Genomic DNA, 26,889 nt, shown 5'->3' on the forward strand with positions numbered 1-26,889 from the left:
TTGAAAGTTCATCTCTAGTCCAAAACCCAATAATGCACTGACCAAAGGATAATATTTGTGGAGGACAAAAAGATAAATCACTTCTAGTTTACAATGTGTATACTCTTCCCCACACAAACATAAAAACAAAAGCACCACAATTGACTTCAATACTCAACATGACGTAATTCAATTTCCGTAGAGCCCAAATTAAGACTGATGAAAACACTCACCTAAAAGATTCTTCTAGAAACACAGTTTTACAATCACAGGAGGTTGCTGTAATTTTTAAATCTCACCTTGAAGAGTTCTTCAAAACTTAGCAGGACAGACATCAGTTCAAAATTCCTTCTTCTCTAACTACCCAACAAAATATCTAGAATACTAAAAATTAGAGTACTCAGATGACTCTCAAGTGACATTTAATTATTTAGAAAAAGCACAGGGAATTGTGAAAAGCAAATCTGACCCTCAAAAGAAATGGCTGTTCGTGTACTTGGTGTTGTACAACTGTGTATTTTCAAAGATTACATGTCTACAGAATAAAAGAGAAGGGAACAGTTTCATTCAACCTTCTCAGACTTCTCAGCTTTTACAGATGGATGCTAACCCTGTCCCCACTACAGGAACTGGGAGACAGAGGCATAACCTTTCTGGAAAGCAACAAAACAATGAATAGCAAGAGCAAGAAAATGTTCATACACCGATTCAAGGATTGCGCTTCTGAAGGGAATGGTCAGAGATGGTCACAAAGTAACGAGATTTCACTCCAGAACTATCAGTCATGCTGAAAAACTGGAACCTATTTCAATGTCTAGCCATCAGGGACCAGAAAAGTAAATTTGTCTAGACTCCCTCTGAGTCTACGTCTCTTCATCCTTTGCCCTTAGCCATGCAACGGACTGCCAGGCAGCAGTGAAACTCATGTTTCTGAAAAAATAAGAGACGGCATGAGACATAAGGGGCACAGTCTAGTATTTCCCAAGGGTCTTCTACTGAACCCTACGTTCATGAGGTACTTTTTGGAACAAAAACATTTCTTAGCCAAATAAGTTTCAGAAACACTTTACCTAATAATGTCCCCCTAGAGATTTGTGAAGTCTTATTAGTGTATTAAAGACTCTGAAAATTTCTGTAGTGAAGAAATCTATTTGTTTTGGTTTTAACTCAGACGTCTCAATTGATTTTTTTTTTAACCTTTGTTCAAGTAATATTTATTAACATCTTGAGACCTAGTATGCTCAGAACCCACATTAAAGGCAAAGCATGAAGAGATCTAGGGAGTCTAATAGAGCCTGGCTCTATTCTGGTAAAATGCAGGTAGTGATGTGGGAAACAAAAGCAAAAGCAAAAGAAAAAAATTCTATCTCCTTACAATTTACACACGTCCTTGAGACAGGCAGAGTGACCTTCCTCTAAGGACTCAACGGTCTGGGTGTTAATAATTTAGCTTAACATTAGCCTGACCTCCAGGATCCTGTAAGTCTCCTTTCACATATAAAAATCCTTTGGAAATTTCCTTTATGTCTACACCCCCCCAAAGTATGTGTTAGCAATCATCCTCCAAGCATATGGCCCACTGATACACATCTGAAGGGACCCATGACTAAAGTGTCACTAGTAGTAAATGACCTTTTCCTAAGAACAGCTAACCCTCCAAGGTCCTTGCTTCCAAATTCCTTAGAGACTGATGCTATCCCTAACCCACTTCCAACTTAAAAGTATATAAACAGCCACTCTTCCTGACCCCAGTTCATCTCTTTCTGCCTATAGGTCTTGTCCCGTGTTTTAATAAAACCACCCTGTTTACATCAAAGATGCCTCAAGAATTCATTCCTGACCATTGGCTACAAACCCCAATACTTTCAGATCAGATAACAGTGGAGGTGGGGTGAGTGGTGGTAACTAAGGTTTTTCCAGCTCTGTGATGTTACTCATGGCCAAGGCAAGGGAGACTTCAAATGGAACCTCTTTTTCCTTCGCCCTGCACTTGATTCCTCCAAGTGCATTACCTACAACAGAGGTCTCCTTTCTTCGCATCCCATGCACACACTGTTCAGCTCACAGTGGAAAGTCTTATTCCAGGAAATATCTGAATCCTCCAGACCACCCAGTCTGCTTCAGGCAAAATTCCTTAAATGCAGGTTTGTGGCATCATAAATTCCATAGCAGCAAAAACTCTGCATGTCAAGAAGGAGCAGTAGTGGAAAACTCACGAATTTTCAAAAACAAGGACAGGCTCCAGCTGAGCTCTGCCTCCCCACAGGAGAATTATCCAAGCCAGGCCACTCTTGCATCAGGTCCAGGAACGTGTAGGAATGGGTCACATGTAACGATTTTCAGACAGCGCTGTCCCTGGTGAGTCGCTTGTATGCAGCCTGGGAGAACCCAGGCTGGTCTGTATCCAGTGCCAGCACACAGTGAAATTCTCACATCCTGCAGAACCCTGAGCCTCTGGGCAGTCAAGGGCAGAAACCAAAACATATCCTGTGATTCCACAGGATTCAAACAAAGAGGGAAGTGGTAGAGGAAAATTCTTGACATTCCCAACATTCTCAGCTGGCAAAAGCTGAATGGAAAAACCATTACTGAATGTTCTTTCTGTGCCATTCAGAAGAACATTTCTGGTGTCTACACAGACCCTCTCCTTCCACGGAGAAGCAGAAGTCCTATTTAATAGACCCACTCAGATGTCCTAAAATCCAATAGTAGGTAGAGGTGAAGAGAAAAGGGGCTGGGACTATTAACAGTTATTTCTGAATAATACCGTGATAGGCAGAGCACCACTTATTATAATATGTCCAGATTGTTTTAAAAAACATTTTAATAGGATACACTACTTTAGAGTGAGAAAAGATTTTGACACACACACACACACACCCCTTCTTTCTTCTTTCAATTTGCTAATTAAAGACAAAGAGTTTCCTTGGCATTCAGGGGTCAGGGCATTGAAGCAAAAGCACCAGGAGAAAGCTGGGTTTTAGAGGTAACTTGACCTCCAGTGGACTCCTTTTTGACAAGGAACAGTGCAAACCTCCTTGGGGAGACGATGATACAACACAAATCCAAACATCCTTCCACAAGATAAGGTGTTGGTGGGAAGGGCACAGATTTGTGTTTTGAGAAAAGACGAGGTAATGAACTGGCGTATTCTCATCCTCAGAATAATGTGTAAGACAAAAGTCAAGGTTTTGAAATGAGGTAGAAATACATTTCTTCCCACCCACGTAATACCCAACTACAGAGAATCTCAACTCTTCTTCCTGTCTGCTAGCAAGCCAGAGGAATTGCCTCCAAGTCCAGAACTCTGCCCAACCCCGTCCAGAAGCTTTCTGCGTTTCTCATCGCACACAGTCCCCATTTACGGGAAGGAAATGCCATGAGGGTTGGTCATGAGTCTCCCTCTCTCCATACTCTGCTCAGGTAGGTTTGATCTCTCCCATCTGCATACAGCCCTCCTGTTCACAGTAAACATCCCGTCCTCGAGAGAGGTCTCCCTGCAGAATGGGACTGCAAAACAAACATCGCCTGGGATTACTCCCAGAGCAGGACAGATGTTGGCCCATGGGCCTCAAAGCAGAGGCCTGACCCAGCGCTCCCCGGCAGTGGTACCCTTCCGTCCTACAGCCCCACCAGCATGGTGCTCCCAGGAAAGCCTGCCTTCCTGGGCACCCACAAGGAGTTCCTTGAGTCTGTGAAAGCAGCTTGCTGGGAAGAGATCAGAGTCACACAAAACACATTCTCAGGCGTGTGGTTTCATTCACCCCCAAAACGCCGTGCACCCAGGCCTCTGTGCCATGTTCACCGAGAGCAGCCTACAGACCCATCTTTCCTTTGACTGGCTATCTGGAAGTTTCCACTGGAGTACTTAGATACGGTAGTGGCCACACAGCAGCCAGAAGGTTCCTGTTTTTAACTTGTGAGTTATGTTATTTACACACAACATAGAATCTATTTTTGACTTTTTAATTGTGGAAATTTTCAACCATACGCACAAGAAGAGAGTACGGTACAACGCGCGCCCATGCTCTCATCTCCTAGTCTCAAGATCAGCCCGAACACATGGTCCCTGGCATGTTTCCACCTCCCTCCCACCCCACCCCCGCCACTGGAATCCTCAGAAGCAAACACTTGACGTCATATTCTGTTAACTGTAAAGCAGAGTGATTTTTTTCTTCCAACAAAGTCAAATGGTGTCATTTTTCAAAATCCTTCTAACTTACTAGGCAGAAAATCCAAAGTCTGTCCTATGGTGTCATTCGGGCACTCGGCCCGGCCTCCCTCCCTCTCTCCCCAGCCCCTGGCCTCCTCCCGGCTCCCTGAACACCCAGCCACATGGAGCCCTCAGGGTTGTCCCATAGGCCTTCTCCAGACGAGACCCACCTCCGCTAGACATCCTCATGCCCACCTTTCATTCACACCTTTTTCAACAGCCATGTCCTCTGAGATCCCTTCCTGACCCCCACTCTGGGCCATAGCAGGGGCTCAAGAAACACGTAAGGGCGGAACACACGTGATGAATCAATAACCCTGTGAAGGCAGGTAAGCTGGGTAAAACTGTCCCCATTTTACAGATGAGAAACTGGGCTCCGAATGGTTCAATAAATTGCCCACAGACACACAGCTCTTAAAGGCTATAACCAGCCCTTGAACACAGCTCTTCTGACTCCAAATTCCATACTGTTTCCATTCCTCAGTTGCTTCCCCAAAATGAAATGCTGCATAAATTGATATAATGCTGATACGGTCTTATACTAAACATATTCAGTCATTCAATAAGTATCTCTTGATCACCCGGTACATGATGGGAACTATTCTAGGGCGGTGGAAGGTAGAACAACAATCCCCAAAGATGTCCATATCTTAATCCCTGGGACCCGTAAATATGTTATGCTCCATGGCAAGGGGGCATTGAGGTTGCTAATGGAATTAAGAGTGCTGATAGCTGTGGGATGTTGACAGTGGGAAAAGCTATGTATGTGTGGGGGCAAGGGTATATGGTAAATCTTTATATTTTCCCCTTCAATTTTGCTGTGGCCTAAAACTGCTTTAAACAATAAAGTTTATTAATTTTTAAGTGATTTCTTTCTGGGGAAAATTAAATGAAAGGAGGCAAGTGGGTCTTTTTCAGATAATGTAAATGTCTTATATCTTGATTGGGATTGTGGTTGCATAGGTACATACAATTGTCGAAACTCAACAAACTTATAATTAATGTCTACAATTTGTGCATTTTATTCTGTTAAAAGTATATGTCAGTAAAAAGTTAAGAAAAGATTTAAAAAAAAAAAAGGAGTGCTGACAGCTGACCTTGAGATGAGAAGATTATCGTACAGTGTCCAACAGCAGCATCAGGGTCTTCATAAACGGCGGAGGAAGGCAAGAGAGTCAGAGAGCTTGGAAGATGGCTCTGCGGCTGGCCTTGAGGATGGGGGGAGGAATGCGTGCACAAACTGGGGAATGCGGCAGCCTCTGAGAAAGGCCAGAAACGGATTCTATCCCAAACCCTCCAGAAAGGAACACAGCACTACCTATGTCTTGCTCTTGGCCTGGTGAGCCCTACTTGGACTCCTGACTTTCAGAATTGGGAGGGAGCTGTGAGGGATCTGTTGGAGCCGCCCCAGGAGACAAACAGAAGGTGCAGAAGAGGAGTGGAGTCAGGCCGCCTTCAAAGGGGCCGCTCTGGGGATAACCTTCTCCAAACAGCGAGCTCTGTGTTCTAAGGACACGCCAGCTGTTCCTGCTTGGACACGTCCTTTGGCACCTCAGGAGCACGCTCTTTTGTTCTTAAACGAAGTCCGCGTGCCTAATTCCCTTGTCACGAATGACATTCCCGGGCTTGGTCTGTATTTGAACCAGACTTAGGAAAGTAGATGCAGGAAGGTAAAAAGCGAAGTGGGGAGGAGTGGGGAGGGAGAGGGGGGAATGGGGGAGGGCAGGGAGAGGGGAGAAAAACACAACCAGATAAAGTGCTTCTTAGCTGCTTCTTCCTCAGCGCAAGTCTTTGCCCGAAGAGAGTAGGAGAACGGAAACTGGCCTCAACCCAGGAGGCACAGACAATGCTTCATAATTAGAAGCTACTTAGGCCGTCCCAGACCAAAATACACACCAGGAAAATGTCATTGCCTGACTTGTGAAGGATCTTCCCCTGGTGGCATGACCCTCCCTCCCAGAACACTCCCGCCACCGTCCACCCTCCCCCCACCGCCCAGTGGGGCAGTGCAGGCAGGCCTGGAGGAGGGGAGACCTACCGGGGCCTAAAGGACCACAGTGGGGTCGACTGTGACAGAGAGGGAGCTATGGGACCAAGGGGCCAGGGCCACTTGTGAGCAGGAGAAGCTCATTCTTGCTGTGTAAGACTTGATGCTCGAGGCTACCCTCTCTGCTGTTCCTGTCTGTCCACTCCTCATTTCCTCTCCCTCACTTCCGGCCTTCCCATGGCACAGGCTTGAGGGCACTAGTGCTTGGGGTTTCCCTTAGGACTTACTAAATTCATTTCAATACATGGCCATGTCCTTCCTCTTTCTTTCCCGCCAGTGGCATTCTCCCCCCATCTCCTAATTTCCTAAATGACGCCAACCCCCCCCCCCAAACAGGACACCTCTGGGAACCGGGCCTGCCCACAGTGGTGACTCTGGACCCTGCTGCCATCGGACACCCCAACTCGAATGCCACAGTCACCCTTTCCTTCCGCAGCTTCTGTCACCAAGTTTTAAAGATCCACTGACCTCTTTGGCTGTAGGGGATTCCTGAGGCTTCTTCTAAAAGGAGATGACGGGGCACAGTCCTATCCGAGGAACTGTTTACCTCATTTTTAACAGCTTTTACCAGATTCACAGGCTTCTGTGTGTCTCCTGACTACACAGTCTGCATCGGGTTTTCCTTTTGAGGGGGAGTGACAAGAGTGGAGTGTGGCGAGGAGGAATATTTTCCCAATCAGGACATCAATGTGTACTGATTAAAAGCAGCGTTCTCGGGCGCCTGGGTGGTTCAGTGGGTTAAGCCTCTGCCTTCAGCTCAGGTCATGGCCTCGGGGTCCTGGGATGGAGTCCCGGGCTCTCTGCTCAGCAGGGAGCCTGCTTCCCCCTTTCTCTTTGCCTGCCTCTCTGCCTGCTTGTGATCTGTCTGTCAAGTAAATAAATAAAATCTTTTAAAAATAAATCAATCAATAAAAGCAGTGTTCTCTTGTGATAGGCGGAGAAGGAAAGCAAAACCAGGGACTGACCCTCTTCCACTGAAGGTAAATTCTTTCGTGGGTGTGGGAAAGGTTTAAGGGCGAAGTAATTTCCCTCCAGCCATGGGTGAGGAGCAGAGTCTGCCCGTGCTTTTTGCTGCTGCGGCTTGGAGCCAGGCCTGCATTGCCAGAGGCCACGGGGCAAGCAAGAAGGAAACAAAGAACAGCTCATTCTGAGTTTCTAACAGGCCCCATTCTCCAAGGACATCCAAAGGTCAACATTTCCTCTGACTTTGGTCACAGTTGATGAAAAGAGAACCACTCTCTTGACCACAGAGTCTGGGGCCCCGAAGAAAGAAGGAAAGAAAGCCAAAAAAAGTTTCTTTTGATGTTTGTCAAGCCCCAATTTGACCTCAGCTATCTGCTACCTTAGTTCTCTTTTCTTTCTCAGGGACCCACGGGGGCATTTCAGCCTCAGCCTGGCTTGGCTGCCTCTCAGCTGTCTCTGCCTATGTCGTCCTGTCCCTGTAGGAGCCTGGGAGGGCCTGCAAATTAAGGACGAACGAGACGAACACCAGCATGGTTCCACAAACCACTAAGCCGTTGGTTTCTGGAGGGCATCAGTGAGAGTTTGCCTTCTTCGGGTACTCAGATCCCAGGAAAATTCCTTTTTTTTTTTTTTCCGAGACTTTATTTATTTATTTGACAGAGAGCACGCACAAGCAGGGGGAGCGGCAGGCAGAGGGAGAAGCAGGCTGTCCACTGAGCAGGGAGCCCCCATGTGGGACTCGATCCCCGGACTCCGGGATCATGACCTGAGCTGAAGACAGATGTTTCACCAACTGAGTCACCCAGGCACCCCAACCAGGAACAAGCAAAGAGTAAACAAATCTTGGTGGTGTTAATATACTTATCATATTATTTTCTGGAGTGCATGAAACATCTTAAAATTGGGGGGGAGGAAGTCTGTACACTCACTAGGAGAGTCACTATAAGCCTTTGAATCAATGGATTTCAGCATATTGTCACACTGTCTTGAATAGTATCTATTAAAGTAATAAAGTCTGGCCCTGGATTAGATAATACTGCTGAAAAAAACTAAGTCAGCGGCAATTAATACTATTTTGAATATAGGTTCATTTTTAAAAAAAAACATAATTCAGTCAAGTATCATGCAGTTCAAATCGAGTAATATTTTGGTAAATTGTAAGTGATCACTTCATAAATATAACTTTATTTAGAGTTCTATATGAATTTGTTACAGGAAACACATTTTAATATTTCAAAGATTTAACGTGTATTCAGAATTTTTTCTTAAGGTACCATTCTGAGGTCAAGGCTATACTTCCGGTCCACAATTAAAGATGAAAACAGCTTGCAACTTGCTTACCACTTATAACTTAAAGGCTTAAGGAGTAGGTGACTTCATATTCATCTACACATTTAACATAATCACTAACAAATACATCTGGAGTTTTTGCAAAAATGTAAACTCCCATCCTAAAATTCCTGTGAAATGAAAGGGACGCAGAATAGCCGCAACATTCTTGATAAAGGACAAAGGTAGAGGACTCATACTTCCTAATTTTCAAACTTGCTGCAAAGCCTGCAGCAATCAGGGCACCGTGGTATTGACAGAAGGGTAAAAATTAGATCAAAGAAAGAGAACTGAGTCCAGAATTAAACCACACATTCGTGGTCAACTGATTATCACATCAACAAAGGTGCCAAGAAAATCAATTTGGGCAAAGAATAATCTTTTCAACAAACTGTGTTGGGACAAATGATTTTGTATGATAGCAAGACAAGGAGAGTAAAGTTGAATCCCCTCCTTCTAAGATATGCAAAAATTATAACAAATGAATCATAGAGCTAAAGGCAAGAGCTGAAACTATGAAGTTCTTAGAAGAACATAAAGGAATAACCCTGAGTCTGGCAAAGACAAGTGTTGGTGGGAATGCAGAACCTTGTACATTGTGGGTAGGGATATAAAATGGTGCAGTGACTTTGGAGAAGTTTGGTGGATCTTCAAAATACTAAACATAGAATTACTAGAAGACCCATCAATTTCAGTCCCAGATATATTCCCAAGAGATTAAAGAACAAATAAAGCTATCTAAATAAAAACTTGTACGTAAATGCTTAAAGCAGCATTACTCTTAAGAGCCCAAATGTGGAAGCGATCTAAATGTCCATCACTTGATAAATGGATAAACAAAATGTATGGCATCCATAGAATGGAGTATTAGTCAGCCATGAAAAAGAAAGAAGCACTGATTCAAGTTACAGTGTGGATGAACATTGGTAACATTATGCTAAGTGTTAAGAAGCCAGTCCTCAAAACACCCAGCATGATTCCATTTATATGAAATGTCCAAAGGAGGTGAATCTAGAGGCAGAAAGCAGCCAAGGGCTGGGGGACTTAGGAAGAAATGGGCAATGACTATTAATGGGTTTAAAATTAATTGTGGCAACAGTTGTACAATCTTAACATACTAGAGTCCACTGAACTGTACCCTTTAAGTGAGTCAATTGTATGGTCTGTGAATTATATCTCATTAAAGGTGGGTTTGTATTTTTTTTTAAAGATTTTATTTATTTACTTGACAGAGAGAGATCACAAGTAGGCAGAGAGGCAGGCGAGGTGGCGGGGTGGGAAGCAGGCTCCTGCTGAGCAAGGAGTCCAATGCGGGGCTCAATCCCAGGACCTGAGATCATGACCTGAGCTGAAGGCAGAGGTTTAACCTACCGAGCCACCCAGGTGCCCCTGTTTTTCTCCCTGCCCCCCCCCTTTTTTTTTTAAGATTTCATTTATTTATTTGAGAAAGAACATGAGCAGCAGGGAAAGGGAGAAGCAGGCTTCCTGCTGAGCAGGGAGCCTGACTCGAGGCTTGATCCCAGGACCCTGGGATCATGACCTGAGCTGAAGGCAGACACTTCAGACACCCAGGCATCCCTCAATAAAGCCGTTTCTCCAAAAGAGAGGTAATACTCTACACGCTGATAATCCCCACAGAAACAAATGCAGACAAAAGCATTTATAAGTTCATTTTATTTCCAACCACTAAGACTCCAGGATGGATTATCCAAAAAAGAGGAAAGCATGGCTCAGCTGCTTCGCAGGTGAAACAGGGAATGAAAACAAAAAGCTGATGAGATCGAAGCTTCAAGCAAGTCTAGAACGTGTGCAGGAGTGGACAGGAAAAGAGTTCCCCTGTCAAGGAACAGGTAAATAGAGAATTTCACACCACAGCTACCTTCACTGGCTCTTTTCAGAAACATGGGGAGAGACCATCTCAGGGACCAGGAAGTAATGAATATACTACAGTGGACCCTTGAACATGGGTTTGAACTGCACACATCCACTTAAAGGCAGATTTTTTTTTTTAAGTCCAGTACTGTAAACCCATTTTCTGTTACGATTTTCTAATAACATTTTCTTTTCCAGAGCTGGCTTTATGGTAGGAGTACAGTGTATGACATGCATCGCACACAATATGTGTTCTCAGGAAGACTTCTTGGCAACAGTAGGTACCAGTAATTATGTTTTGGGGAGGGTCCAAAGTTGTACGTGGATTTTAAGCTATGTAGAGGGTCAGCACCCCTAACCCTCACGTTGTTCAAGGATCCGCTGTATCTCAACAGCCACAGGAGGGCAAACATTATCTCTACAGTTTCAGATTTCTTCACAAGAAATTCATTTTGGATGAAACATTGTAGAGTGGGTAAAAGTAGAACTCAGTGGGGAAAGACTGAGGTAGGCTCTGAAAAGAAGTTCAAGAACGCACAAAGTGGAGCCTCCAAAGTACACAGATTGAGAGAATCCAGTAGTAGCCTGTGGCAGACAACATTATGACCAACAATTAAATGCTCACCTCTGCGTGAACCGCTGTTTATGCCAGTGTAGTTTCTCACTTCCTCTAAAGGCCATGTGTCGTCACTTGACTTTGGGCTGAGCCACATGCCTTGCCTCGGCCAATGGAAGATAGGCCATGTGTCATGGGCTCAGTCGGACCCTAGCATTAAAAGGCCTTGTGTCTGTGCCTTGCTGCTTGTGCTTCTGCATCGACCGAGGAGAGCTTCCTCAGGTACTACTGCCTCTCTAACCCCAGGATGAACAAGCAAGCCTCTGCCACCCCACAGAAACACCCACAGCTTGAGGCAGAGCCACTTAAACTAGAGAGCTCTGTGATATATTTTTTAAAGCTTTTATTTATTTGACAGACAGAGATCACAAGTAGGCAGAGAGACAGGCAGAGAGAGACAGGGAAGCAGACTCCCTGCTGATCAGAGAGCCTGATGCGGGGCTTGATCCCAGGACCCTGAGATCATGACCTGAGCAGAAGTCAGCAGCTTTAATCCACTGAGCCACCCAGGCGACCCGAGCTCTGTGATATTTTTATAAATTTTCTGTAGGTATAAAAGTCTTTGTTTTTGTTTCTGTAGACCCCATACCCATTGTGGAGCCCAACATGGCACTTGAACTCACAACCCTCAGATCGAGACCTGAGTGGAGATCAAGAGTCAGCCATTTAACTGACTGAGCCACCCAGGCACCCCAGTATAAGAGTACTTTTAAATAAAAAGATTTTAAAAAGGAAGAAAAGGGCACCTGGGTGGCTCAGTGGGTTAAGCCGCTGCCTTCGGCTCAGGTCATGATCTCAGGGTCCTGGGATCGAGTCCCGCATCGGGCTCTCTGCTCAGCAGGGAGCCCGCTTCCTCCTCTCTCTCTGCCTGCCTCTCTGCCTACTTGTGATCTCTCTCTGTCAAATAAATAAATAAAATCTTTAAAAAACAAATTTTAAATAAATAAATAAATAAATAAATAAATAAAAAGGAAGAAAAATTAACACGCACAACCATTATTAACTAAACACCTGAAATAGTTAATAATAGTATTCTAAATTCTAAATAATTATATTCTAAATTCTAAATAGTCTTGTTTATTTAAGATCATATGCAGAATTCAACAACAGTTCCATCTTTTATAAGATCATACAGGTCCTCTACAGTATTCAATATTGTTCTTATTTAGCATTTCTTGCATTTTCAGTGTTCCATCAATTTTTTAAATACCCCAAAAAAGACAGTCGTTAAAAATTATATACCTTCTTACACAAATCTTTGCATCATGTCATTTTTACCATTAAGTTCAAAACTCCATAATTCCTACTAAGTATTGGAGGGGGTGGGGCTATTTTTTAATCTGCACATGTGTTCTCCAATTTCATCTTTGAAAAGTATATAATGATGAGGGGCACCTGGGTGGCTCAGTGGGTTAAGCCTCTGCCTTCGGCTCAGGTCATGATCCCAGGGTCCTGGGATTGAGCCCTGCATTGGGCTCTCTGCTCACCAGGGAGCTTGCTTCGTCCTCTCTCTCGGCCTGCCTGTCTGCCTACTTGTGATCTCTATCTGTCAAATAAATAAATAAAATCTTTTTTTGAAAAAATTTTTTTAAAAAGTGTATAATGATGAACTTGATTTCAGAAGTCAATCTAGTCGACTCCAGATATGTTAGAGTCAGAGGAGAGCTTTTATTCTAACCAAAGAACCATCAACTCACCTTTGTGGAATTTGTGGCTGTGGTGCATTTGAAACCCAAATTTTATAAATACAATAATTCTTTCTGAGGCAGTAGGGCAGATAGACAGCCATAACACTGACTTCAACCCAAGTGAAACAAGGTAATGAGATGATGTTCATATTTGTTCATGTTAGATTCTTAGAATGATATTGTTCTCACAGATCAGACCAAGAAAATGAAGCATGGAATTCTTTCAAGATATGAACATTTTAATGGACATATCCTATGAATTGCAATTGTGGTGTTTTTTTTTTTAAGATTTTATTTACTTATTTGACAGACAGAGATCACAAGTAGGCAGACAGGCAGGCAAGGCTGGGGGAAGCAGGCTCCCTGCTGAGCAGAGAGCCCAATGCGGGGCTCGATCCCAGAACCCTGAGATCATGACCTGAGCCAAAGGCAGAGGCTCAACCCACTGAACCACACAGGAGCCCCTGTAATTTTGTTTTAAAGCAAAAACAGAATGATTTGGAAGCACACATCTAGAATGTGGAGACTGCAATTCCTATTGATGAGACTTTCTTTTCCGGGGGAGGGCCAAGGGGGAGAAAGAATCCCAAGCAGGCTCCACGCTCAGCATGGAACCCGATGTGGGACTTGATCTCATAACCCCGAGACTGTGACCGGAGCCAAAATCAGCCACTTAACCGACTGAGCCACCTGGGTGCCCCCAAACATTTTTAATAACAATGAAAATATTCTAGTCCCCAGTTTATGTGGAAAAGCAAAGAAGGGAGTGAAAAGGAAACCCAAAGGGAAAGATGGATGTGTTGACACAGTAGGACAGAAGTCTCATCTCCCCATTACAAACCTTGGTCAGTGGGAGACAGGAGGACAAAGCTGAGCAGATAAATTCCTTTCTCTCCCCTGGGACCATTTTGAGCTCCTCTGAGCTCACAGGAGTCATCTGCTGACCTACTGCTGAGTTCTCCTCATAGATCACAAAGCAGCACAACAACTCATTACAAGAGGACAGGATAAAAACCCCCAAAAGCTCACACCAACACTACAACATGGGCACTCCAATGGCACTCTTGCTCCCACTCCACCCGTCTTGACAGCAAAAAACTGAATATACAAATCTCGAAAACGGTAAGCTCCTAAAAAACTGGATTCAACAATCGCTTGGTTAACTGAAAATGGTTGAATCTGAAAACACTTTTTTACAGAGGTGATTTATGGATTACTGTTTGCCATTGAAAGGATCACAGGATGTCCGCCATATATAGTTGAATGAAAAGCCTAATTAAGACAGCACATCAAGAATGAACACTCTCTTCTACGAGAGAGGGAGGAAGAGAGAGAGGGCTCCTTTTATATTTCCCGTACTCAGATGGAAGAGTGATTTTTCCAGACTATGAATTTGTGCCACAAATGTAGTCCAGAATTAATATCGTGTACGCTAGGCAGAAGTGTTTCACTAGTTCCACAAATAAACAAATACTGAGTAATTAACACATGCAAAGCACTGTACTGAACATTACCCCCCTTTGAGGACACAGCATCGATGTCTTCATCTTATCAAATCATAAATCCAAGGAGATTTTGTTTGTTTAAAAGTGTGGAGACTAAGAAGTACAGGAGCCAATTTCTACAAGGATATGGAGGGATAATGGAGCGCGCTGGACTCCAACAATTAATGAGACAGAACAAATAGCATAAGGCACACGCAGCAGCCGGGAAGGTATTTTTAGCTCCAACATTAGGCAATGTCATTACAAGCATGATTAAATCCAGCAACAAGCCACTAGCACAGCAGAGAAAATGCCATCACTGGAGAGATGCAAGACGGCATGGAGGGATAGCAGACAAGGACGGCCTGAGGATAACTAAACCAGGCCTTCGAGGGTTAGAGGGTTCGATGACCACAAAGGCTGTGCAGGCATTTCTCACACATTCTCCACAAATCAAAATTCTAAAAAGCATCCCCCTGAAGTTATCACCCAAAAGTCAGTCCCTCCTCCCTAAAGCACAAGTGTGCACTTGGCCTTCCACACATAACACTAATAATTACAAAAATAGATACTAGTAAGAATTTATATAACTCTGATACAGTAACATAATAAATAGTATATGATACAATATGTACAATATAATAACATATATAATACTAAGCTTTTAAAAATTACATACATTGCAACATAAGCACAGATGTCTATCATCTCCAACCGTCAAATTTCAGGAAAAGCAATTAAAATAATTAGAAATCTGGTCATACGGAAGATTTTCTATTGCTGTTTTGCTTTGAGATGGTCAGAGAGCAAGCTACAAACTATAGCAGTTACTTTAGAGGACCGAATTTCATCAAAAGCAGTCACCTACTTGAATTATATCAAAATAGGTAAAGACATGTCAAATACTCCGTTTAGCTTATACAGAAATCTCTCTTCAGGAACACCATTATTACCAAGTGAAAATGGCAGGTTATAAAGAACCCTGAACGCTTTGAGATGCCTGGATGGCTCAGTGGTTTAAGCCGCTGCCTTCGGCTCAGGTCATGATCCCACGGTCCCGGGATCGAGTCCTGTGTCCGGCTCCTTGTTCAGTGGGGAGCCTGCTTCTCTCTCTGCCTCTGCCTGCTTGCCTGCTTGTGTGCGCACGCTCTCGCTCTCTCCTGCTCTCTCTCTCTCTGACAAATAAATAAAATCTTAAAATGAAAAAAAGAACCCTGAGCGTTTTGATATGAAGTTACCAACACATGTAAAGTGTGAGAGCTGCAGAATGGTCACTAATGTCAATAGTGGAAACTAGACTTATTGCGGGGATCATTTCATAATGTATAAGAATATCAGATCACTACGATGTACACCTGAAGCTAGTATTTTAATGTCAATTATCCTTCAATGTAAAAACTAAGTTTAAAAAACAGTGGAGATATCTGGGTGGTGGGATTTTTGGATAATTTTACTCTTGGCTGCATGGCTCTTGTGTGATTTTTAAAGCAGAACAAAACTACAAAGCAAAGCTCAGGACCCAGACTGCTGGATCCAGATTTCAGCTTTCCACCTAATGGGCTGTGTGACCTTGAGCAAGTGATTTAACCTCTCTGTCCCTCTGTGACCTCACATATAAAGAGGGATAAAATAGTCCCCACTTCAGAGTGCTGCGAGAGGACTAAGGGTGTTTGTTAGTACATGGAAGGCATGCGAACAGTGCAAGGAATGCAGCTAGCCCTCGGGAAATACCCATCAATAGTAGAAGCATTAGTATGGCTAAGTCTTTTGGTAAAATTGACTGACATTCATTAAAAGTGGCTGCAAAAGCAGCTACTTCATGGCCAAAAGTAAAAATGGGAGCAAGAAAGCTTCTCTGCTTAAGTTTAAATTAATAACCAAAAAACCAAACCCCAAACCCCCAAACCCTAGCAGATCTACATACTACAAATATACACACAAAGTAGATAAAAAGGAAGCTATGTAAAGACGAGATCCCTGAGTAGATATTTTCTCCTAGCATCCATCCTTTCATTTCAGAGGTCAGCAGGCACAGCGGACTAACAGAGAGGTGCTCTAGGTAGCGACTTCGTGGGTGCAAATCTGTGCTCTCAACTTAGCAGTGAAATAGAAGACGTTCTAATGAGGTTAGCGTTTGTAGGCCAGAAGATTCGTCCTGATTAAGGAGAAAGACATCTTTAAAACTCTAGTAGCCTTAATCTACAAATGCTGGAGTTGGGAGTTATATAAAATTAAAGTTACAGAAACACACACTTGACTAGTTAGGAGCCGATAATGAAAAGGATGCTTTATCCCTGGGTTCTCTTGCTTTGAGGGATAGATAATCAAAAATGGAATTCAGTAGCATATTACAAGGTGGTAAGAGCTGTGGAGAAAAAGGAAGTGAGTGGAGCAAGGGTGGGAAAAGGGGAAGTATTGACCTTTGAATAGGATAGGTCGGTAGAGAAGGTGACACGTGAGTTTGAATCCGACAAGCTCAACCTAGTTTACTCCATAATTGTTAGCTCTGATGAAAGGTTTTGTTTTTTTTTTTTTTAAGAATTTATTTATTTATTTGACAGAGAGAGGGAGCGATCACAAATAGGCAAAGAGGCAGGCAGAGAGAGATGGGGAAGCAGGCTCCCTCCTGAGCAGAGAACCTAATGCTAGGCTCCATCCCAGGACCCTGAGATCATGACCTGAGCCAAAAGCAGAGGCTTAACCCACTGAGCCACCCAGGCACCCTTCTCTTATGAAAGTTTTGAGCAGGATGGAAGCTCCCGTGGAAGACAAGCTAGTGGTTATCCCTGTCACTTATCTGGACCACCCCTTTCAACTTTGATAATACACACTCCAGTGCTTACACTGTCCTATTATAGACAAACTGTGTTGGTAACCATTTCACTTTTTAAAATCTAAAAACACGAGCTTCTTAAATAATCTTCTCCATCAACATTTTTGGCAAATCAAAGGAATTAGGAATGAGACAAGTCATTGGATGTTTCTGGTAACCCAACGTCCATTGTCCCATTTTCCAGTAAAAGAACCCAGATTTTCCTTGGGTAACTAAGTTTACGGGACTTCCCACTGGTGTGGCTCAGATGGGGCTGATGGCAGTCCCTACCTCTAGGGGTAGTGTATACAAATAGGAGTGCCAAATCCCCCTTGAACACTACTACAGAGTGTCAGGTTCAGGAGTGGAACACGTGACCAAACCAGGCAATGAGACACGGGGCATAACTTGGAGAAAAGAGGAGCTGTTGTCTGTGGGACTCCTCAGGAGGCAGAATGCGGGCCTGGGGTCACAGATGGAGACATCCTTGCCACCCTTAGGGAAGAAAAGGATGTGAGTCTGCCTAAAAATGAAGCCAGTCTAGAAGGAAGCAAGCAGAGAAACAGGGACAGAGCAGGGTGCCTCTGACAATTCATTTGGAGGACTTGAACTTGGCCCTGACTCAAGAGGGCGACCCCATACATTTTTCACACAGTGGAAGAGCACACTTCCTTTTCTGATTAAATCACTGAAGCTGGGTTTCTCTCACTTGCAACCAAGTGTCTTGCCAAATACAAAAAAACCTTCCTTTGGAGACCGGGCTCAGTATTTTCCCTAGAAAGCCAACAACCCATACACTTACCCGTTCCTGCCCAGCAGTGTCCCAGATGAGGAACTTATGAAGCTCATTTCCACAAGGCACGGTTTTGGTCATAAAAGATGCCCTGAAAAAGAGAATCAACATCTCCACGTTACCAGGCGCCCCTAAAATCTTCACAAAGACTCCTGTTTCACCCAAGTTCCTCTTGCCTCAGCAAGACTCCCCAGGGTCCGTCCTGGGGGGGGGCCTCTAAGAGGAAAGAAGGGCTGCTAGAATCCCGTCACCCAAAAGAAAATATTCTTCATATTCTGTTAGTCCAAATGGAGGCTTAAGGAAGGAAATTGTTTTTAAAAAGCCAAGAATGCGGGGCGACTGTGTGACTCAGTGGGTTAAGCCTCTGCCTTTGGCTCAGGTCATGATCTCAGGATCCTGGGATAGAGCCCTGCATCAGGCTCTCTGCTCAGAAGGGAACCTGCTTCTCCCTCTCTCTCTGCCTGTCTCTCTACCTACTTGTGATCTTTGTCTGTCAAATAAATAACTAAAATCTTAAAAAAAAAAAAAAAAAAAAAAAAAACGAAAGAAAGAAAGCCAAGAATGCATTCAAAGCCCCGGGCTACCAAAAACACAGTCCTGAGAGAGTATGCTCAATAGTTCTCAGATAATATGCCCCAAATCTCAGGAAAGAAAATAAAACCTAAGATTAAAAAATGTATTATTACAACAGTGAAGAATGGACAGGGCAGCTAGTCTCTGAGCAACTCACAGTATGCAGGCTAGGCACCCAACACTAGTAGCAATACCATATCTCATCCCCACCCTGCTTTTATACATGCAGGGATAAAGGTTGGTGGTTCACCAAATATTTACATTTTCTCCCTTAAAAAAAAAAAAAGGAAGGATTTGAAACCCTCAGCAGATAATGAAACACTTGATAGTTTCTTTTTTGCATATTTCCTGTTAACAAACCTTTTCTTTGCGTTCATGAAAGACATAAAGATACAGCACGTGGAAAGTTTATACCCTTGACTTTTTTTGTTTTCTGTGAGATAAAGCTTTCCATTCATGAAAATGTAGTGAGTCTCCCCAACAATGGGACAACCAGACAAGAGAAGACTCCTCACGTGATGGAATTAAGAAGCGGATACAACCCCTGAGCAGCATTCCGGCCAAAACCAGTTCACCTGAATGTAATCCTAAGAAACCAGTAAGGCAACTCCAGAATGTGGAGCATTCTACAAGACAACTGGCCCAAATGCTTCAAGTAAATCAACGTCATGAAAAGCAAACAAGACAAAAGGCAGGAAGATTGTTCTAGAATCTAAATTAAGAGAGAAGAAAGAGATAAAACAACCAAATGACCCTTGGCTGAATCTGGAATTAGGAGGGAAATAACTTTTAAAAGACATTTTGAAGACAACTAGAGAAATTTAAATTTAGATTTTATGTCAGATATTATCATTGAATCAGTATTAATTTTTCTAGGGGCGCATGGGTGGCTCAGTCAGTTAAGCATCTGACTCTTGCTTTTAGCTCAGGCCATGATCTCAGGGTCATGGGATCAAGCCCCTCATTGGGCTCCACGCTCAGCATGGTCTGCTTGTCCCTTTTCCTCTGCTCCTCCCCTACCCTTTCTCTCCTCTCTCTCTCTTTCAAATAAATAAATAAAAACATTTTTTAAAAAATTAATTTTTGGGGTGCCTGGGTGGCTCAGTGGGTTAAAGCCTCTGCCTTCAGCTCAGGTCCTGATCCCAAGGTCCTGGGACAGAGTCCTGCATCAGGCTCTCTGCTCAGCAGGGACCCTGCTTCCCTTCCTCTCTCTCTGCCTGCCTCTCTGCCTATTTGTGATCTCTCTCTGTCAAATAAATAAATAAAATCTTTAAAAAAAATTAATTTTCTGTGTGTGATAATGGTATCCTCATTATGTTATTCTCAGGAGAGGCAAAGTAGAGTTTTTAGGGGTAAGGTGTCAGGCTGTCTCCCCTGCTTCCTATGGCCCAGCAGACCCACCCAGTGGACCCAGCCCACTGTCCAGCCCTACGTCACTCAGCACTCACCCCAATAATGTCTCCTCAACTTTTCCTACTTTTCCTCAACACTAAGAGGCAAACTACACAAGTCCCAAGTAGAAAAGCATATGTTCCTGCAATTCTCACACACTCCTCAAAACATACACAAAGCCAAAAGTTAACAGTTTTATTTATCAAATGATGATTGTACTAAATGGAAATTCGAAGTATTTTTCTAAGTGATACGACCCAATATTATCAAAACCACAACTGTCCCATGATGCTTTATTTCTTTTAAAGTGCTTAAAATATACACAGGCTACTGATAAGAGTAAATATATTCCAAAAATGGAAATGTCTTTATTATTTTTCTCATTACAAAAGCAATAGACGGACATACCAAAAAAGAAAGTCAAAAAATGAAAGCACAGGAGAAATAGAAATTAATCATCACGTCACCACTGAGTCACAATCACTGTTGGTGTATGTCCTTCTGAATTATTTTTATATAATGATTACACCCATAATTGCTCATAGTCTGCATACACTTTGTTTTCCCTCCACTCGATGTTATCATGGACATCTTTCCATTTACATAACTATAGATCAACATCTTCATCCAAAATGAATAAATATATTACACCATGTTATGGCTTTACTACCCCACTGATGGATATTTGGTCACCTATTTTCCACTGTTATGACAATGATTAAATGGATATCTTTGTACTTATATCTTTGTGTCCTTGTGCAACTATTTCCTTAGAAACATACATGCCACACTGGGTGGGACCAGCCTATATGCCAATGATGACAATGTTGGAGATGCCCTTCTCCCCAGTCAATCCTGATCTTTCAAATCTTTTCCAGGAGGATAAGGAGAAATGATACATCATTCCCATTTTTATTGTGCTTCTTACAACTTTGAACATCATTTTAGTGTTTACTGTTCACTTACATTTTTCTTTAGTAAATATTTAGCTCATGACCTTTGCCTACTTTTTCGCTGGGGTGGCTCCTCCTTTTCTTCTTCACTTCTTGACTATTTTACACTAACATTTGTAATAGTAGGTTTTAAATAATATTTTTTCTGGTTTAACCTTTGGCCTTTAACTTTATTTAGAGAATTTTTCCATAAATACCTTGGGTTTTGTTTTTACTTTGATGTAAGCCAGATTTTCATTTGTTCTTCAATAAACTCTAGGCACTGGGATAAATAATACACCAACCGGGCCCTTAAAAAGTTCTCAGGCTTAGAAAACCAAGTTCATGCTTTTAAAAATCTTGGAACCAGAGATTTTTAGAGATGGAAAAAACATGCAATACCCAGGCCAACCTCTTCAGTCTACAGATCAGGGAATAAAATCCGAGTCGTGAGAGACTGCCTTGCCCATGGTCAAAGAGTCTACCAGCACAGTCAGGAACAAAACACAGAGGCCTGCCCTCTTTTCCAGAAGGGTAGAATGAGCGGTTAGATAGCCCCTCAGTTTCCCCATCTGAGAAACAGAGCCAATATCTACTTTGCATATCTGGGGGATATGAGGGAATGACATCTGCAAAATCTCTGCTTGACACACAGTAAGCCTTCGAGGAACAGCTTTGTTATAGCTGTCATGCTGATCTCTCACACACACACACACACACACACACACACACACACACACACACTCATGTACACACCCTTCTCTATTCCTCATTTCCTGCCACTAAAAAAAGACTACTGATATTTGAAATGATGACTGACAATCCTTGTTCTTTTGGTTGGTTGGGTTGTTGGTTTTTGTTTTTTTTTTTTTCTTTTAACAGCTTTGCTCACATTCCATCTTAAAAAGCTCAAGCATCTTTTCTTCTCGTTAGATTATCTTCCAGACTGGTCGTGGGAGGGAGCCTTGGCAATGCTGAATGGACTTCATTATCTGTGGGAACCAAAATCTGGCAGAGAAGTAACACAATTACCTTGTGAAAGTCGAAACAGAAAGGGAGACACACACATCCACACACACACATACATCCACACACATATATGTTCAAGATGTCAACACAATCTGCTTGAACAGCAAAGCCAAGATTTTTCATTGTGAGTCACAGAAGATGATAAGAATGAACTCTTTCGATGCTGAAACAATGACATTTTACGGCCTTTCCCCAGTGGTAGTTTGATCACAGTGGGAAGACAAGGGTAGACTTCGAAAGTGGACTCACTTGGTCGGAGTCATCAGTTCACTGCTCACACGCTAAGTGTGCCTCAACGAGTCACCCGGCTGCCCTGATTCTTGAGGCCAGCAGCGTTAAGAGTGAGAAAGGCCCTGGGCCAGGGGCCTGAACTCAAATGTCTCCAGGACCAGGCAGCAACCATACAAATGAACCAAGGGGACTAGGTGTAAAATTAATACTGATAAAAATAATAGTAACAGTAAACAGCAGAAGCGCTGTGGAAAGGAGAGTCCGCCCACCCACACAGCACCCAAGGCTCAGGGACAGTGGTTTCTGCCACATGGGCATGGGTACCCGGTACACCAAGGCTACTGATTTTTTAAAATAAGCCAGAAATGCAGTTTATTATGCAAAAATCTCCTAATTCTTCATTAGTGACTTAAAAATGTTAAAGCACTGGGCAGGCTAAACAAAACACAGGGCTAAGCCAGAGTCCCAGCGCACCAAACCCAGCAGCTAGACCATGAGCACAGCGGTCTGTGTATAACACCATCCAAGAAAGGCATTTGTTCCTGCTAGCTTTAGTTTTCCGAAGCTGGGGTGTGGGAACACTTTTTTCAAAATCATAAGAGAACGTAAATTTTGAGTGGGTTTTTTAATTGGGCAATAGAACTATGTCAGGAAAGGACAACAGATAAGAATGGTAGAGCCCATCTCAACCTTGACTCCAGAAGAAAAGCGAGGAATGTAGATAGAAAGCAAAACAGCCCAGAATTTACAGTCACTTAATATTATGTTTATGAAGAAATCTTAAGGTATGAGAAAATGCTTCAGTTTGAAGTTTAGCAGAAAACAGCAATTCAAAATCATATATACAAAAATGTTTTAAGAGGGACACCTGGGTGGCTCAGTGGGTTAAGCCGCTGCCTTCAGCTCAGGTCATGATCCCAGAGTCCTGGGATCGAGTCCCACATCAGGCTCCTTGCTCAGCGGGGAGTCGGCTTCTTCCTCTGCCTCTGCCTGCCTCTCTGACTGCTTGTGCTCTCTCTCTCTCTCTCTGAGACAAATAAATAAATAAAATATTAAAAAAAAAAAAGATGTAAAAAAAAAATGTTTTAAGACCTAAGCTGGTAAGTGTACAGGAAAATAAGGACAACCTTTCTGAAAATAAATTTGGGAATATCTAGCAAGACCCTTAAGAGTGTTCATATTCTTTGACTGAATTATTCCCACTGCTATGAATTTAACTTAATGAAATAATCAAAGGTATCTGCAAATATTTATACCCCAGGATATACATCATACATTATTTTACAAGTTGGGTGCCTGGGTGGCTCAGTGGGTTAAGCCTCTGCCTTTGGCTCAGGTCATGATCCCAGTGTCCTGGGATCGAGCCCCGCATCGGGCTCTCTGCTCGGTGGGGAACCTGCTTCCCCCCTCTCTCTGCCTGCCTCTCTGCCTACTTGTGATCTCTGTCTGTCGAATAAATAAATAAAATCTAAAAAAAAAATGTTTAAAAAAATGATAACCTCAATGCCTTAAATGGAAAATACAATCATTAAAAATCATTTTTTTTAAAGTTTTTATGTATTTATTTATTTGAGAGAGAGAGATGTTGAGGAGAGAGAGAGGGCAGGGAGGAGCAGAGGGGGAGAGACAAGCAGCTCCATGCTGAAAGCAGAGGCTAACTCAGGGCTCGATCCCATGGCCCTGAGATCATGACCTGAGCTGAAACCAAGAGTCAGACGCTTAACTGACTGAGCCACCCAGGTGCCCCCCCAAATCACTGCTTTTTTATACAATGATGTATGTCAATTATTTCTCCATAAAACTGGGGAAACTTGTTTTTAAAGACCATTTAGTAAAGTGGAATTCATAATACAATGTTAAATTACTAAAGATTTTATATACATCTAGCAAAAACACTAAAAGAACATGTATTAGATATTTATGGTAGCTACTCCAGAAGGCAAATTATGGGTTAGATTTTTTTTCAAGATTTTGTTTATTTATTTGAGAGATAGAGAGAGAGCAAGAAATAGAACACACACCAAAAAAAAAAAAAAAAAAAAAAAAGAGAGAGAGAGAGAGAGATAGAACACAAGCAGGAGAGAGAAGGAGAAGCAGGCTCCCCAACACAGAGCTCCATCCCAGCACCCAGGATCTTGATCTGAGCCCAATGTAAACATTTAACCAACTGAACCACCCAGGTGCCCCAGATTCTGGGTGGTTTTTATATTTTCTTCACAGTTTTCTTCATTTTCAATTTTTTAGGAATATATAATAAGAGAAAATAGTATTTCCATCATGTTTCTAAAGATTACATGGTATTATAGGAAAATGTTCTCAATATATTAAGAAGAAAAGATAAAAAATGGTATGTGCACTATGATTCCAATTTTTATAAATTCTGTAGTTTTTTTTAGAATGAACATGAAATTTATAATCAGAAAAATTAGACTTTAATCTTGACTCTGTCAAAGAACTATATAGATAGCATGTAAGTGTTCCATTTATTTTGTCTTCTAAGAAATTTGTATTTATGAAAGAAAAATAAGGCAGAAGATGGAGAATGCATGTTGTGCCATGTCAGGTAGTATGTTATATCATTTTTGGTTTTAGAAATTATGTATTTGTTCATCTGCATAGACACAGAAAACACTTATAAGAAGTATGTTAAATGTACACTTTAGACTAAATATTGGTAATATAAATTGAAGAAAATGGGATCAGAGAGCTAGTGAAATTCTCTGATTTCAAGTTTTATTTTACATTTCTATGTATGATCTGAATTTTTCATAATAAGCCTTATGAGGAATGAATACATAATGTTTTAATTAATAGACTTTTTTAATGAAGTATTGGGTTTACAGAAAAAGTAAGGGTAAAGTACAGAGAGTTTCCATATAATACATAATTTTTTTAAAAACCCGAAATTTGTTACACAAAGCAGAGTCAACAGAGTTTGACTTGTGTCCAAAATGGATACCAGTGGTCCATACCAATCTCCATTAGAATGTTGCCCCTCCCACCATGAGGGGGGATTTACTTCTCCTCCCTTGAATCTGAGCTGGCATTATGACTTGCTTCACCCAAGATACTGTGACCCAAATGATCTACCATTTATAAGCACAACGATGCTTACACCTATATGTAAAAGTCATGCATGGCGCTTACCTAAATCTTTGGTAAGAACATGCATTGCCTTTTTATTTAGAAAAATCATTACAAAAAGAAAACAGATTTGTTATTAAAAATGAATATTTTTAAGTCTAGAAAGGAGATGAGAGTCTCCACCATTTTTTAAAACCACTCTTCAGCTCTTCAGACTTAATCACTCTTAGAGGTTCCACTTTTACTAAACACACAGAAGGGAAAATTAAGGAAAATACAAGGACATCACAGAGAAGAGTGAAAAGAACTTCATCTATAAAACTGTTTTGGAGGGCCTGGGTGGCTCCTTCAGTTAAGGGTCTGCCTTCAGCTCAGGTCATGATCTCAGGATCCTGAGATCAAGCCCCACCTTGGGCTCCCTGATAAGCAGGGAGCCTGCTTCTCCCTCTCCCTCTGTCCCTTCCCCCTCCAACCCTCCACACCCAGCTCTCTAGCTTTACTCTCTCCCAAATAAACAAACAAAATCTTTAAAAGTAAGTAAGTAAATAAATAAATAAATAAATAATAAATCTTTTCCTGAGGGGGAGCCTCAGGGCTCAGTTGGTTCAGTGCCCAACTCTTGATTTTCACTTACGGGGAGTATACTTTAAGATTCTCTCCCTCTGCCCCTCCCCATGCTCAAGTTTTTTTTAAAAAAGATCTTTTAAAAAACAATGTCAGCGCCTGGGTGGCTCAGTTGGTTAAGCAATTGCCTTTGGCTCGGTCATGATCCTGGAGTCCTAGGATCGAGTCCCACATCTGGCTCCTGACCCTTTCCCCTCTCATGCTCTCTCTCATTCTCTCTCAGATGAATAAATAAAATCTTAAAATTAAAAAAAAAAATGCCCCCAATCCATGGAAGTGCCTATTGAGAGCCAACATCCACGGTTCTCTCTTATTGTGCATACCTTGCAAGCAGAGACACAGTCTTTCTCCCAGACTGTGTTTTTAAGAATATTTGCATAGCAAATAGTCTTGGAAGAGAAAAACAAGGTCTCACTCTAGAGGGAAGCACAGACTTGCATACTTCCCATTATAAAAGATTTGGGTTCCCTAAACTCGGGGGTCCTCTCTCAGAACCCAACTCACTGCATATAGCATTTCGTCTGATTGTCTTCACATAACCTGACAGGAAATTAGTGTTCCAAGAACCAATAAAAAATGAGAACACTGCGAATTACTACTGCTTCCCCTGTGTCTGATCCAGGAATCGTGTGTCCTCTGCGGACATCTGTGCAGGCTTGTTAGCTTGACATCATGGGTCTTGGTGCATATTTTCACAAACATGTTTCTTAAGCCATTTTAAATGTAGTGGATTTTCTCACCTACCTCACTCCAACTACTGACCTATCAACTAACTGCTGGAGCATCTACTTTTACCCTGCTATGAATCTTCTCCGGTTATAAGTGACAGAGACAATCACCCCTGTTCTCATCAATCCTACAGTGTTCCAAAAACACAGACACACATTCTTTCCCTTCTGAAGGAGACAAAACATTTGCCCTCTGCAAAGAGCATGATATCTTCAGGGAGAAAATTTAGTGCGGCCAATTTCAAAGAGAGTGAGAAAGAAAGCACGTACAAAATGGTACAGCAAAGCACATCTGGCAAAAGCATCTGTAGAAAGGGGAAAATGGAATAGGAAAACGCTCCTATATTCTAAGGTTGGGGGTCTCAGATGTAAACAATCTATCTCCCCTCCCCAAGCTTAAGAATGGAAATGCTAAACTTGATTAATCCAGAAAGGAAAATCCATCTGCCCCCCAGACTATGGACAACTGTGCTGTGTGAGTGGACTGTGTTTCCAGGCTT

The 26,889-nt window shown here is 42.4% G+C and overlaps 1 protein-coding gene across 1 annotated transcript in view; it reads right to left on the minus strand.

Moving 5' to 3' along the window:
- RAB31 (RAB31, member RAS oncogene family) overlaps positions 1–26,889 on the minus strand; it is a 126,918-nt gene that overhangs the window by 44,204 nt on the left and 55,825 nt on the right. The window contains exon 3 of the mRNA XM_059409182.1: positions 17,806–17,887. Within this exon, the coding sequence (XP_059265165.1) occupies positions 17,806–17,887 (82 nt within the window). The remainder of the gene's footprint in view (positions 1–17,805; positions 17,888–26,889) is intronic.

This window comes from Mustela nigripes, chromosome 8 (genome assembly GCF_022355385.1).
Source record: "Mustela nigripes isolate SB6536 chromosome 8, MUSNIG.SB6536, whole genome shotgun sequence".
Classification (NCBI taxonomy): domain Eukaryota; kingdom Metazoa; phylum Chordata; class Mammalia; order Carnivora; family Mustelidae; genus Mustela; species Mustela nigripes.